The following is a 14,798-nucleotide window of genomic DNA, read 5'->3' as shown; positions in this document are numbered from 1 at the left end:
GTCAAAATTCTGGAAAAAAATATCATAGTATAGTATGTCGTTAAAAATCTGACGAAAATGTCATAGTATAGTATGTCTTCCAAATTGAGACAAAAATTTCATAGTTTAGTATGTATTCCAAAATCTGACAAAAATTTAAAGTTAGTTTTTATTAATCCCCTTAGGGAAAGTATTCCTCTGCATTTTGACCCATCCTAGAATTAGGAGCAGTGGGCTGCCACACTGAGTGGCGCCCGGTGAGCATTGGGGGTTGGGTACCTTGCTCAGGGGTACCCCAGCCCTTTTTGGCCGGGTGGGGATTTGAACCGGCGACCCTCCGGTTACAAGTCAAGTTCCCTTTCCCCTTGGCCACAGGCTTTCATAGTTTAGTATGTCTTCCAAAATCTGACAAAAATGTCATAGTATAGTATGTCTTCCAAAATGAGACAAAATGTCATAGTCTATGTAAAATCTGAGTCATAGTCGTCCAAAATTTGACAAAAATGTCATAGTATAGTATGTCTTCCAAAATGAGACAAAAAAGTCATAGTATAGTCAGTCAGTCATCATCTAACCACTTTATCCTCCACCAGAGGGTCGCGGGGGGTGCTGTGCCAATCTCAGCTACATGGGGCGATAGGCGGGGTACACCCTGGACAGTTCGCCAGTCCACACACAGATAGAGAGATAGAGTATGTCGTCCAAAATGAGACAAAAATGTCATAGTATAGTATGTCGTCAAAATTCTGCCAAAAATGTCATAGTATAGGATGTCGTCAAAATTCTGGAAAAAAATGTCATAGTATAGTATGTTGTTAAAAATCTGACAAAAATTTCATAGTTTAGTATGTCTTCCAAAATCTGACAAAAATGTCATAGTATAGTATGTCTTCCAAAATGAGACAAAAAAGTCATAGTATAGTATGTCTTCCAAAATTTGACAAAAAAGTCATAGTATAGTATGTCTTCCAAAATTTGACAAAAAAGTCATAGTATAGTCAGTCAGTCATCATCTAACCACTTTATCCTCCACCAGAGGGTCGCGGGGGGTGCTGTGCCAATCTCAGCTACATGGGGCGATAGGCGGGGTACACCCTGGACAGTTCGCCAGTCCACACACAGATAGAGACAAACAACCATTCACTCTCACACTGACTCCTACGGTCAATTGAGAGTGTCCAATTTACCTATTCCCCACATTGCATGTTTTTGGACTGTGGGAGGAAGCCGGAGTACCCGGAGAGAACCCACGCACACATGGGGTGAAAGGCCCTTGTTCCAACCGGGGCTCAAACCCGGGTCTTCTCGCTGCAAGGCGAGAGTGCTAACCACTACACCGCCGTGTGAACCTCATAGTATAGTATGTTTGCTAAAATGAGACAAAAATGTCATAGTTTACGTCTAAAAGCTTCAAGTTTTAAAGGTTCACCACCCAAAATTGGCAGCAAGAAGCAGTGGAATTTTGTAGTTAACCATTAGAAGGCAGTTTTTTCCATCATGTATAAACAGAGGCTATAAGAATGTTTCAGCACAACCTGTGGACAATCTGATGAGATTATATGTTTTTTTCACTTTCACCAACTATATAAACACACCAGAGCAAAAAGGTACTCTTTTTTAGAATCTGATTGAATTTGTGAAATTTAGAAATGTGTAACAGTTCAAAGTTTGCGTGGCTTGAACAAAAATAAAATAAAAACAAGCTATTTTGTGACTGCACAATTATCGCTACTCCTGTTTTTATAAAAAATTTAAATGCAATTTAAAATGAATCATAACTGTGACTCATCAGCAAATAAGAAGCCAAAAAAAAAACATATTTTAAAGCACCTGGATGTCCATATAAAGAGTTGTGTATTATTTCCATGGCAAATTACAAAGGGTGCACCAGCGGCACATATCCGTGCCATGTGAGCACTAAGGGTTAAATACTGTCTACACATTCAGCCTGAATACATACAGTATATAACTAATAATCTAAAATAACCCTGTACATCTGTGACTTGATAATAATAAAAAGCATGTGGTAAACACATTTCCAGGACTATTTCACTACTCACCCGTCCATTCTCCACCAGGTTTGTGATCATGACAATGACGCTGGCGTTTTGCTCCCAAATCATCCTCCAGAAGTCCTCGGTGCTCGACCTCAGAGGACCCTGAGCTGCGATGTAGGATCTGGACTTTTTATAACCCTGAGGATACACACACACACACATACACAACAGCTGCTTCAGTGGAAAACTCAAATTGTTTCTTTAGCAGCAGTCATACTCCGTTGAATTGTTTTAATACAAGTCGGCACTATTTTGGTACCCTTAGCAACCTTCGATAACAGAAATGCAGATAATTGTGCAATAAACTGCACCACTTAGCGAATGTTGAATGTACCTTGGCATAGGAAAAAACAGCCCATAATCATACAGATCTACTCACCAGTCAGCACAAGCCTACAAACAGAACAAAACCTACACAGAATTCCTACCTGTTCTCATAAACACTAGCAATCAAATTAAATGAAAAATTTGGTTATGGACAAGACATCTGAAAATAAATTGCCCTATCAAAAAAAAAACCCTCATCAGAAACGCTCACATTTTAAACTCTTAACATCAAAATCACACTGAAATCCAAACACTTGGGTTTAGTAAAGGGCAGCACAGTAAAGTGTCACAAGTTCTTCGCAGAGGACAACATTCAATCACTCACGACAATAGACCGATAACCTTCACACGACTGGCGGCGTGAAGTTGCCTTCATACAGTGAGGCGCAGACAAAAGTGTGAGCTGCAGAGATCCTCGACGCACTTTCACAAACTTCACAACCTGCGCGTCAGCTGCACAGAGAGGCCGTGACTGCCGCAAGGATTTTTGTGTGCGCGTCGCTCCTGCCTTTCACGGAACAACAAGACACTAGGAGTGAGATTTTAATCGGGCAGCAACAAGCATAATGGAGGGCTCCGCAGGTTCTCTCCAACAACAGCGTGCCTCATGAAAAGGTTTAGAAATAGGCAGATATGTGCTTAGAAAGATTAGAGGGAAACTGTGTAGTGGCTCTGAGAATAAAAATAAGTTTTGACTCTGTGTTTAATAGATTCACTCGCTCAGAAAGGAGCCTCTGAATGAAGGTGAAGGCCTCCGTTTGTGCTGACATTTGAAATTATGCCGACATCCTTGTTAAAAAAAATGAAGTTCCTTACATCTACATAGTTTGCGTTGATGTAATCTCTTGTCTTTCCGTGTTTATCGCCGTGCGATGAGAGGCGCACTCGGCTGTGGTCGTCTGAGGGTTAACGACAAAACAAAAAGAAAAGGAAAAACAGATCAATGTGGCAAAGGAACACTTTGTTTTTAAAGCACATGTCTGTTTGTATGTGTGCTCATTAGATTAGCTTTAAGTGTCAAATTTCAAATGTAATATCTTCTGTGCAGCAGTAAGTCATACTCACAGGCCAGGATGTTGCTGTATCTGTTTTTGTTCTTGTTGTCAGGATGATTGGAGCCGTCAGTGGTCATCTCCATGTCCACTGTGCACGTCTGCACCTCCTTAAAACACACGCACACACATTCAGACTCTAATGGAACAGAACATTTCTACTTTTCTCTCTTTTCCATGTATTTTCATCCATTTACGTGACACTTATTGTTGCTGATTAATGGGATTTATATGTCAACACACAACAAAACTCAAAAACACTCATCAGGCTAAATATCATCCTAGATTTTTTCCGTCATATATTTATTTCATTTTTATTGTCTTATATTTAGAAAAATATAAAAGAAAAGTGTCTTAACCCTTTAACACGAGCGTGTTGCAGTGCACTTTGCATTACCATTACTACGCGATGGTTTGTGCTATTTACTAAATTCCAGCGGTTTCTAAAAGCTGGGAAGTTGCACGTCAAAGTGTGTGGTTATTACGGTAATTTCACTCGCACTGTTGCAGGAAGCCAGAGAATCAGTGCCTTTGTCACCAGAGGGGAGAGAGTTGGAAAAATGTAATTTTTGTTGGCCTGTTTTTTGACATTGAGACAAAGACTCAATCAAATGTTATTTTAAATATGTGTTATACTGTTAAAATTTCAAATTTATATGATCATTCTTGTCTTCAAAAAAATAAATAAAAAGGCGTGTCCTTATATATAACATATATGTAAAAAAAACAAAAAAAAACCTAAAAGATCTCTTAAGATTTTTTAGTAAGTGAATACTTGGGTCTATTTTTTCACAGTTTTGCTACCTATTTACAGATTCCTTGTAGAGTCCGTGTATTGTTCTTTTTCTAAATTTTATTTCCACTTATTTATGAATGGTTATAATGTCTCTCTTTTTGTAGATACGTATTGTGTATATAATGTTACCCTCTTATCCGCCTGGCTCTTTTAGCTCTGTACCCTCTATACTTGAACTGCTTGTGCGTGTACATATGGCAATAAAGTTCTTGAATCATTAAAGTCAAAGAGCAGCCATGCGTTGCACGTCCACACGTTTCACATAAACAACAACACTGAGTGAGACAAAGACAAACGCTCACAGCTATGTTACTTTGTGTAGAGGAGCGTCAGTTTTGTCAGGAGGAGAGCGTCTTACCTCGTAGCTCTCCTTCAGTATCTAATGAGGAGGGTGGGGGAGCAGCAGGCAGCCAGGACGTTTCCATGACAACACAGTTAAACAAAGAAGTACAAAAAACACAAATTACAAGACGACAACACACACACACACAAAAACCCCACTGAAGCACAACAAATTCATCTCACAGTTACGGCTCATGCCACTGCCGACAAACAGAGAAAATCAACCCAAAGAAAACGAGAATGTAGGAGAGAAAACATGGGCTGGAGGACTGGAACCGGGACGTTTTTCTTTTGAAACTGTTATTCTGATGACAGAATAACAGTTATATATATATATATATGCATATATACATCTATACATATACATATACATATACACATAAGGATTCCTCTGTCACCCTGTTGTTTTCAAGTTGACTTTTCCTGTAGTGGCAGTTTCAGAACCAAACAGAAATGAGCTGTGATTCATTCATTCATTCAATGACTGACATGACAGTTTGACAGTGATTTATTGTTATATTATCACTTCAAGTCATGAATGAGTCCTGAAACTGCTCTGTCATGACAGATGGACAACTGACTCACACAAATGAATGAATGAATGAAGGCTCCTCACAAACAGCTGAGCCAGGACTGCAACACTCACTTTATTCACATTATAGTATTGATACAAAAAATAGTCATGCAATGTTGCAGTGCCGCATCAAGCCAGTAAACCTGACATCATCACAGGTCAACAAGTAGCGTGCACACAACATGACAAACAGACACACGCACACATGTCAAAAAAGTAATTTCATTTTTAGTAACATTTTAAAACTATTCCTGATTTCGTACCTCAAACTCTCGCTGGAAGCCCTGGGTGTGATGAAGCTCAGAGACGTGTTTGACAAACTCTCTCACTGGAAAAGCCATCTGCTCATCTGCAATGAATGAATGAAAGGAAATTAGGATAAATTGCCAGGAAAGGAAACATCACTTTTTCAAGAAATGTTCACACATTTGCAGCATTTAAATCTAACCTCATGAGTGACAGTACAGTTTAAGAAGCTATAGTTGGGGAGTTTTGGTGATTTTAATGACAGGAACGTTGGTGGTTTTATGTTTTATAATTTGAAAACCATTGAAAACTAAAAGTAAGGTCCATTTAAATGTCAAACATGAACCTGATATTTTTGTGCATCACAAACCTTTTGAAATTAGACATGTTAAACTGAAAATAAGGCCTTTTTGGAGAGTAGGGCACAGGTAGTTTAAATGCAGGAAAGTATACAGTACTGTCGTAAACACCAGAAAACTGAAATATTTAAGAAATCTTTCAAAAACACGTTTAAAACAAAAAATGTTATTGTTATTAATACACATATTCACCATCAACTAGGTGCTTACTAACATGCATATAAGTAGCATACCAGACCTTCATTAGTAATTCTTAAGCACGTATTAACACCTTAATCAGGAAAGATCTTAATTCATGTCGTAATAGAGGTAGAATAAGATTATGTAGAATAAGGTGTTAATACGTGCTTAAGAATTACTAATAAAGTTAGTGAGCACCTAGTTAATAGTGAATATGTGTTCCCTAATCTAAAGTGTTACCGCAAATACTATAAGTTAACATCTTAATCAAGAAATAATATTATAATGTGCTTTACTGTTTTTTTTTTGTAAAACAGTACATTTGAAAATGTGTGGATAGTAATAACAATATTTTTTTTTATTACTATATTAAGCATTAAAAATATAATTTTGGTTGAAGAGCTTCTACATACTGGTGTATTAATCATTACGGAAATATAAAAAAATAATTTTGATAATTACCAATGCTGTTAATTTAGTGCAGCTGTGGCACAAACCTAACATTGGGTGTTCTGTATATTGTCTCGTTATACATGAGGAGCTGATCTAGTGTCTGGACTTGGATTCATAGTTAAGCTTAAATGGTTATTAACTTGGATTTAAAAAGCAGTCAGATAGAAAATCCGAGTTAGGAGCCTCACAAGTATAGAAATGTGTTTTTACCAGATACTAGAGGTGAGGCTGCGGTGATGACTCTGGGTGACGAGCTGTCATCGATGTAGAAGTGAGCCGTCTGAAAACACGTCCTGTTGACAACACAAGTGCATCAATTACAGGGACCTTTAAATACTTCAGGTGGTGTGAGTTTGAGACAAAGCTGCTGAGTTTATTCTCCGAATGTTCCTGTAGCAACTGATGTGCGATTTATTCTCGTCCAGTGTCCTTCAAATGTGCTGGAAACTTGAATGAATGATGAGGACAGGTGAACGATGAGGACAGGTGAATTGGCGTTAATTAAGGTCCAACAGTGAGTGAGAAAGTAAGAGTATTTGTGACCTTTGACCCATTTTGACTGATACATTATGTGTTTACAAATTTTATTTTGTCAGCACTTTCATTTGTAAAGGTTTGCCTTTAGTTAAAAACATTTCATGTGAGATTTGTGTTCCCTTGTCCTTTTTGCATGACACAAGAAAGAACCCAAACCTTGTTAAAATACTAAGTAACTTTTACTCTGAGTACATTTTAAACAAGCTACTTTTTAACTTTAACTTGAGTCCAGTTTTAGACCAGTACTTTTATTTGTACTCAAGTAAAATCTTATCAAATTAGTGGTACTTTTACTTGAGTAGAATTTTACAGTACTCTTTCCAACTCAGTTGCTTATTTTCCATTTCCAATAAACAAATCAATACAATAATTTAACCTTGACCCTTTCAATCAGCAACACCTGAGAATAAAGCTAGGTGACCTTAAATAACCCAGCATGACTTTGGGCCAGTGTCGGCCTCAGGCAGAATATAAGAAATGAAATACAACTCCCTAGTGATTGGGGGAGGAAACTCACAAATAAAAATGTAAACAAAAAAATGGCTCCTACAGTTCCTGTGAAACTCCATATTGTAAAACAGGACAAGTATATCAGGTAATATGGAAAATAACCAGCAAATACACTGAATACAAAGAATTGTGTTGAGCATTAATAAAAAAAAAAAGGGGGGGGCAAAACACTGGTTCTGAGGAGCTGAAGTTGCTTTTGTTTTCATGAGGCTCTGCTTTAGCCCTGATTTTTGGAAAACATGAAGTAATTTTCCTCATAATACAGACATGATGTTGTGCTCTGCTAATCCTCGACATGTTTTTAAATGGATGAGATGGTCCCTGATGAACCTGTGTTCTCTCAGGCCAGAAATGGGCAACAGGGATTATTATCAGCAATCACAAAGACACACAGAAATAGCTTCGAGATTAAAGACAGGAAACACAAACCATTTGTATTTAACAGTTGTTTTTTTTTCTTTTTTCTTTTTGCTAAATGTTGGATTTACTTGATATTGGGCCTCACCTCCCAAACAAAGTTCCTTCCCGGGAGAATATTTTACTTTACCTGCTACCATAAACCACCATTATGTCACACAAGGAAATTCACAAAGGAAACAAATCCAAAAATATGTGCGAGAGACAATAGTGCCGACCTTTTTCAGAAAAATATCAAACATACGTATATAGGTTTTATTCTGTCAGATTTTACAATTGTGATATAATTAAAAGTCAAGCTTTAGTTTGGTAACACATTTAAATTGAAAGGATTATTAAAATATTTCATATGAGCAAAATATTGATCCCGGTGCATGTCCTAAATGTCTTTTTGCGATTTACTTCTTGCATTGTTTTTGACTTTGATTGAAAATGATTAGATTGTTGAGATAAAACCTGTGGTAGGACCATTTTTCTGATTTTCTTTTTGGCAAAGCCCAAAAGACCTTCTCTCGTCTCTTCTTAAACACAATCGTTCCACACGAGTCCATTTTAAATGTCAAGTACAGGAACAAACAAACTCATGCACTACGTTTCATGGCTTTCCAAATATTTGTGTCCGTTTAATATTTGATCTGTAACATGTTTAAAATATTCTGCAGTGATATTTCTCCGAGTTTCTTGTGCAGACTTATAAACCTGTCTGTCTGCCCTCGTAAGTCTGTAATTAATACTCTTGTCTGTGGTCAGTCTCTCTGAGAGATTCCAGAGAAAAACCTGGAAAAATGTGTTCCTACCTACGACATGGAGCTCCAGCCTCAAAGTGACAACATGTGTGGTTATAATTGCATTTCGATCTGTTCATGTCACTCCCTGTACATGTTGTGCCTTTTTTGTTTCCATGTTGCATCTCACTGTAATCATGTTACGGCCTAATAAGAGACAATTTGAGCCTCTTTGAGCTGCACGACCTTCCAGCAAGAGATATTAAAGACCCTGTGATATGAAAAATACATGTTCCCTGTTTTGATCCTGTGTTAACTTTTCACGTATCTCTTGTTAAACAAACTGAACTGTTTGATTGAGTCACCGTACTCTACAGCAGCAGGCTGTCGTCCCAGGATGAGCTCCGAGTTACCAACTAGTTCAGGGATGAGCAAAGAAATGTGGTTGAGGGCCGAATTTTTTTGTAAGCAAAATGCTGCCGATAAGAATGTCGAGAAGAATGTACTGAGGACTTAGTTACCAGACTGGCTTCTTTTAAGGCTTCTGTCACAGACAACAGAGCTGTCGTAATATTACGACTTCATTTTCATAATATTACAACTTTTTTCTCATAATGTTACGACTTTATTTCTCGTAATATTACGACTTTATTTCTCGTAATATTACGACTTTATTTCTCGTAATATTACGACTTCATGCTCATAATATTACAACTTTATTTCTCGTAATATTACGACTTTTTTCTTAAAAGATTTTTTTTTTTTCTGTCTTCAGGCCCTAATACTCATATAAATGTAAGCTGGGAATCTACCACTTTAAAATGCTACCACACAGAAGAGTAAAGGTCATGTGCTGATAACTATCACAAAGCTACCAATTAGGATGGGTTATCGTACAAAATATCATCTACGGATATGTACCTTTTCAAAAAGTCTTACTAGATTTTGCCCCCTTGAGTGGTACCAAACTTGGACTGGCCCATGGACTAGAGAGAGAGGGTTGTGTGTAGCTGAAAGGCTTAATCAGCATTGTGTGAACTCATTTGACAATGGTTTAACGGTAATTTGTTCAAATTTAAAAGGTTACACACTATAGTTTTAAGTTTAAAAAGGACAAAGAACACAGGTTCTGGAGCTGGGAGGTCAAAGAGTCTGTTCGAGAGTGGTGGATTTGATCATCTGCCTTTGGCTCTTTACAAATGTTGGGACACATTTTGCAGTTAAAACCTCCTCAAACGACTTGACCTAAAAAGCACAGCAACAGTGTCCAAATGAGCACCATGTTGTCACGAGGGAAAGAAAAAAAAAAGACACAACACCAGCAGGATTAGTGCAGTTTGGCCTCCTGCCTGTAACGCTACAAGACATTTACACGATTCCTTCTGTCCGACATAATCAGGCGAATGTCCTTTTCTATCCCCCGACCCTCTCAGGACGCTCTCTGCTGAGTGGACGCGTGCAGCGCTGCAGCCGCGGTGCATCCTTCACTGAGGATTAATCCCCCCTGCTCCTCAGATTATTATCAGCTTAGTACTGCTCAATCTTCAAGATACAACCATGAGGAGGATGCAGAACAAGAGGAACATGTTGAGCTGCCCGCACAGCAGATGAGTGGTGTACAGTCTGTGGTAAATATGACTCAAAGTGTCTACACTGCATTTAACAGCATGTCCTTGATCGGATTTAAGAAGTTGGTTATTTGACGGTCAAGAGATGCTTTAGTGCAATGTTTGGGGTAATCTTTCGGCCCTGACTAGCACAGTATTTTATAAATTATTTTCAAAGGAAACTTGTGTTTCTTCCACGTCAAAATTTGGTATGTTTCAATAAATGCAAAAAAAGGTTATCTCTCAAGGTCAACTGAGAGGAAATAAAACACTTTGATGTCAAACATAGAGAGGTGGACGCCCAAACACACATGTACATATTCTCACGCTCTGTATCACTAATGCATTCATAAAAAGGTGTATAAAATAGAACGTCTGAAAGAACGAAAAGCAATAAAAGGAAGTTGATATAGTATACTAGTAGTCCTTATGTACAGCGGTGAGAATCCCAGTGTACCTCACGATACGATACAATGCAACATGGTCCACGATACCAATAATATCACGATACAACAATTCTGTGATAGTCAATATATTGCAAGACAATTATATAGCAATACATCGTGATATCTGTCTAACTGAAGAAAACTAAACGTCTGTGAAAAGTTAAAAGTGTAGGATTTTGCTATTTATACACAACATAGAGAGCAAAGTGCATAAAGTCTACGTATTGAACGTGGATGGTGCATCTCTTAACCTAGTTTTCTCCACCATTATCACGCTGTAAAACCCAAGTTTACCTAATTCATCTGAGCAGTGCCACCGCAAGGAGACATCAGGTTGACTTAGGGCTAAGAGTTAAAATGTGGTTATAGTTAAGGATAAGGCCTTTTTTTTTAAAGCTGTTCAAATGAATGCAGAGTCTTTTTTTTTCAAAATCTCTACAAAACTTCACTTTTTGACTCTGACAGGAATAATTGAGTGTGTTCTTGACATTCATGTCACTGACCTAAGACCAACACACACGAGTGTTCTCTCTGCGAAGGACAGATTACATCTGTGTATTTGTGTGACGGCTGTATCACAGTTTGAGGAAAGCTGATCTCAGACTGCCTCCATGTGAAACTACTGATGTACTGCATGCACCTCACACAGACTAAAGAGATTAAAGACGGCACCATGAATTACCATGATTAAGGTTCTTCTCACGAAGGATCATTATAACATGTCCAGGCTGGGTATTTGTTATCCGCTTTGCTACTCTCGTGCACATGGCCCAAACCATCGAGTGACAGCTTTGTACTGACCTCCAGTAGATGAGGATGCTGATGAGGACAACAAGTCCGACGACAGTGAGGGTGGAGATGACAGCGAGGGGAACCACGGCCTTCTTTTCCCTTTCCCGGATCGAGCCGACCCTCGACTCACGGCTGCTGTTGCTGACATCTGGAGAGAGAGAGAGAGAGAGAGAGAGAGAGAGAGAGAGAGAGAAAGGGAGGAAGGAGAGAGAGAGGTCAGAGGGCATTAAGCAGAGGTGCAACCTGCACTGAGCACTGTAACTGTGTTTGTCAGAGGAGAAGTTGCTGCTGCAGAAATGTGAAGAAATAAAGTAACAACAAAGGCAACCGTAAGTTCACTTAGACTGACACCCGAGTGCATCAGTGATATTACGACAAAGTAACAGCCACCGCTGACTTAAAACCACATTCACAAAAAATGTAAAAAATGTAATTTAAAGCAAAAACCTGAGTCTTCTGACACACATGAGATCATACATGGACCCTGGACCCTTTAATTGTTTGTCATATGCAACATAATGCTGACCTTTTCACTAATTACGTAATAATAATAATTAGTGAGTGCCACATATTAAAAGCTTTTGAACACTGCAAACCTTTTAGTTTCTCCATTCATGTCACATTTAAGTGAACGGTTTTGAAAAGAGCTGTACAATAACCCTTGAAGAGGAAAGAACAGCTTCTGGAGGAATAAAAGTTGGTGCATTCTTACATCCAATATGACTCAAACGTCCACACTGTTAATACTTGACTCCTCTGCCTCATGTACTTACAATCATAATAATGAACACGTATCAGGGGTGATCTTCAAAATGTAAAGTAAATTCTACTAGGACTTAAGAAGACTCAGGTTTAATTCAAACACTCAGCTCATTATTGCCTCCACAGCAGCTTTGTCTCTGTGCATTTCTTTTTCTTTGTTTGCATGTATAAAACAAAAAGACTTTAATAATGTTTCAGAGAAAAATCATTAACCATAATATAACACTGAAACACACCGTGCACATTCAAGCATCTGCAGTGCACCAACACAATACTCGTCACAGTTAAACCACTTAAAGAAAAAAAGAGATTGCAAACTGCAGCAGCACACAAACAAGGCTCAGCTTTAGTCAAACAGCTTCATTGTAACCTTGAATAATGGGGAATATAAAAGTGACGGCCGAACATGACCTCACTGGTGCCGAATCCTTTTTTTATCATCTGATAACCAGCGAGAAGGAAACACTGTGAATTATCCTTGACTGGGATGTCTGGATCTAACCAGTTCACGGAGAGCCCGCTGTGTTCTTTCTGCTCAGCACGCTCAGAGTAAAGCTCATCCATTCAAGCATTCAGCCTCGCACAATCTCTGGATACACGGATGATGATTATGTGCAAATAAAAGAACTGGACAGAGGATGGAGAAGGTTATTAGTTTTAGTCAGCGATGATCTGAAGAGAAGGACACAAAACCTCTACACAGTTATAGGACATTGAACTAAATTGTGAAGATGGAGTTGTGAAAGTGTGCATTTGTGCTGTTGGAACGGAAGGGATGCAGATGATGGAAATGTATCTTCACTCTTCAAATGAGTGAAGATAAGATTGTGTTTAAAGGTCCATAATCGTTGCAGCCTAAAGGTTTCCACTTTATGACTTGACTCACAAACTCACAGTTACTGATCCGTCTCATGTTTGCAACAGTTACTTCTGCTTTTCATGCTGCTGCCGTGACTAAGACCCAGTATGCATTTTATTTAATATGCTCATCTAATAAAAGGCTTTTCATACATCTTCATTCTTTGTGCTGCCTAAGAGTGCCTGCAGAATGTTTCCTTTTCTGTATTGATGTCAGTGTTTTATTTAATTTTTGCGAGCACTTCAAATTTTCATGGATTCAGTGTGTAACGGTGCACACTTGGCCTCTTTTATTTGGTCTTCAGTTTCATTCAGTTAATAATATGATCACAGATCTCTAATCTGCCTCCACTTGCAACACCCTTGATCCTCATACTGTACCTTTAATTCTGAAAAACAACTTCAAGACTAGACTAGACTAGACTGGGTTACGATACAATACCAATAATATCACAATACAACGATTCTGTGATAATCAGTATATCGCAAGGCGATCATACAGCGATATATTGCAATATCTGTTTAACTGAAGAAAACAAAATGTCTGTGAAAGGTTAAAAGTGCAGGATTTCTCTATTTATTCACAACTAGTGGATAATGTGCTTAGCTTTCTCTGCCATTATCCTGCTGTTCAGCCAGGTAACTTCCACCCAAGTTTCCCTGATTCATTTCATTTATTGCTTTATTTATTAATTAAAATATTGATATTTGCCCTGTGGTATCAATTTTCACACGAGGGAGGACGGTGCTATATCACCTAATCGATATTTTGACCCACCCCTAACTAAGACCCTTAGAGACAGATTAACCATTGCAGTGAACAACTCAGTCTGTTTTATTCCCATTTGTTAAAGTTCAGTCTCAATCAAAGTTGCTTTGATGAGCAAAACCTGTCCAGAGGAACTGCATTCAGCTTGGAGGGCAAACGGCAACTATGCAAACAAACTGTAAAAGTCAATGAACGTAACATCAAAAAAGAAAGTGTGACTGTGAATATTTCTTACTCCCAAAACTCTCCACAAGTTCATTTTCTATTAATTTACCCACAGTGTGCAAAACTGATGAAGGGATTTGTACTCATGCACAAAATATTGCCTCTGTTTGTCAAAGCTGTTTCCTGATCTAAAGACTGTAAAACTGTAGACGATTAGCAAACTTCATTTATGATAATCCACCATCACAACAGGATCTGTGCTGCCACTAAACTGATAGCTGGAGATTTATTCTGTTAGATTAGGCCAGAGATTACCAAATAGCGGGCAGTGGACTCCTGGTGGGCCACGTTAGTACTACAAGTGATCTGTGACAGATCATTTAACAAAAAAAGTCAGTCAGTCATCATCTAACCGCTTTATCCTCCCATTTAACAAAAAATCCCAAAAAATTATTAATTAATTTTCTGTTTAGTAATTAAGCTTCAAATATGAATAAAAACATTTATGGTTAAGAAAACAAAAAAAAAACTTTGCAAATTAACAAATTATGATTATCTATGAAGGACTTTGTTTTGTCCCCCAAATCTGAACTTTTTATAAAATAAAAAAAGCATGCGTGTGAATTGTTTATCATAGTCATAGTCATATAGGGTTGATAAGAGATTCAATTGACAGAGAATCTGTGTTATAGATACTTCTGATCAGACTGCTGTGAGCGATTGTAGGGACACGACTGACATCAGAACCAGTAACATCTTTAATAAGCTCTGCTGCCCTCTGCTGGCCATGACTGTTTTGGGCAGAAATATGAATAACACTATCAGAGTGATAGACAAATTTTCTT

The 14,798-nt window shown here is 38.1% G+C and overlaps 1 protein-coding gene across 4 annotated transcripts in view; it reads right to left on the bottom strand.

Moving 5' to 3' along the window:
- Window positions 1-14,798, bottom strand: part of LOC122776381 (receptor-type tyrosine-protein phosphatase zeta-like) — a 940,026-nt gene that overhangs the window by 879,325 nt on the left and 45,903 nt on the right. For 2 of the 4 annotated variants that reach the window (XM_044036889.1, XM_044036892.1), the window contains 7 exons: window positions 11,409-11,547; window positions 6,576-6,658; window positions 5,391-5,476; window positions 4,570-4,590; window positions 3,429-3,525; window positions 3,180-3,262; window positions 2,040-2,174 (listed from right to left, as the gene is read on the bottom strand). In XM_044036889.1, coding sequence (XP_043892824.1) covers window positions 2,040-2,174; window positions 3,180-3,262; window positions 3,429-3,525; window positions 4,570-4,590; window positions 5,391-5,476; window positions 6,576-6,658; window positions 11,409-11,547 — 644 coding nt within the window. The remainder of the gene's footprint in view (window positions 1-2,039; window positions 2,175-3,179; window positions 3,263-3,428; window positions 3,526-4,569; window positions 4,591-5,390; window positions 5,477-6,575; window positions 6,659-11,408; window positions 11,548-14,798) is intronic. The other 2 variants (XM_044036890.1, XM_044036893.1) reach the window with 1 other exon arrangement.

The sequence above is a fragment of the Solea senegalensis genome, linkage group LG10 (assembly GCF_019176455.1).
Source record: "Solea senegalensis isolate Sse05_10M linkage group LG10, IFAPA_SoseM_1, whole genome shotgun sequence".
Taxonomy (NCBI): Eukaryota; Metazoa; Chordata; class Actinopteri; order Pleuronectiformes; family Soleidae; genus Solea; species Solea senegalensis.
The sequence above is the reverse complement of the archived record's forward strand: the minus strand, read 5'-3'. Positions and strand labels throughout refer to the sequence as shown.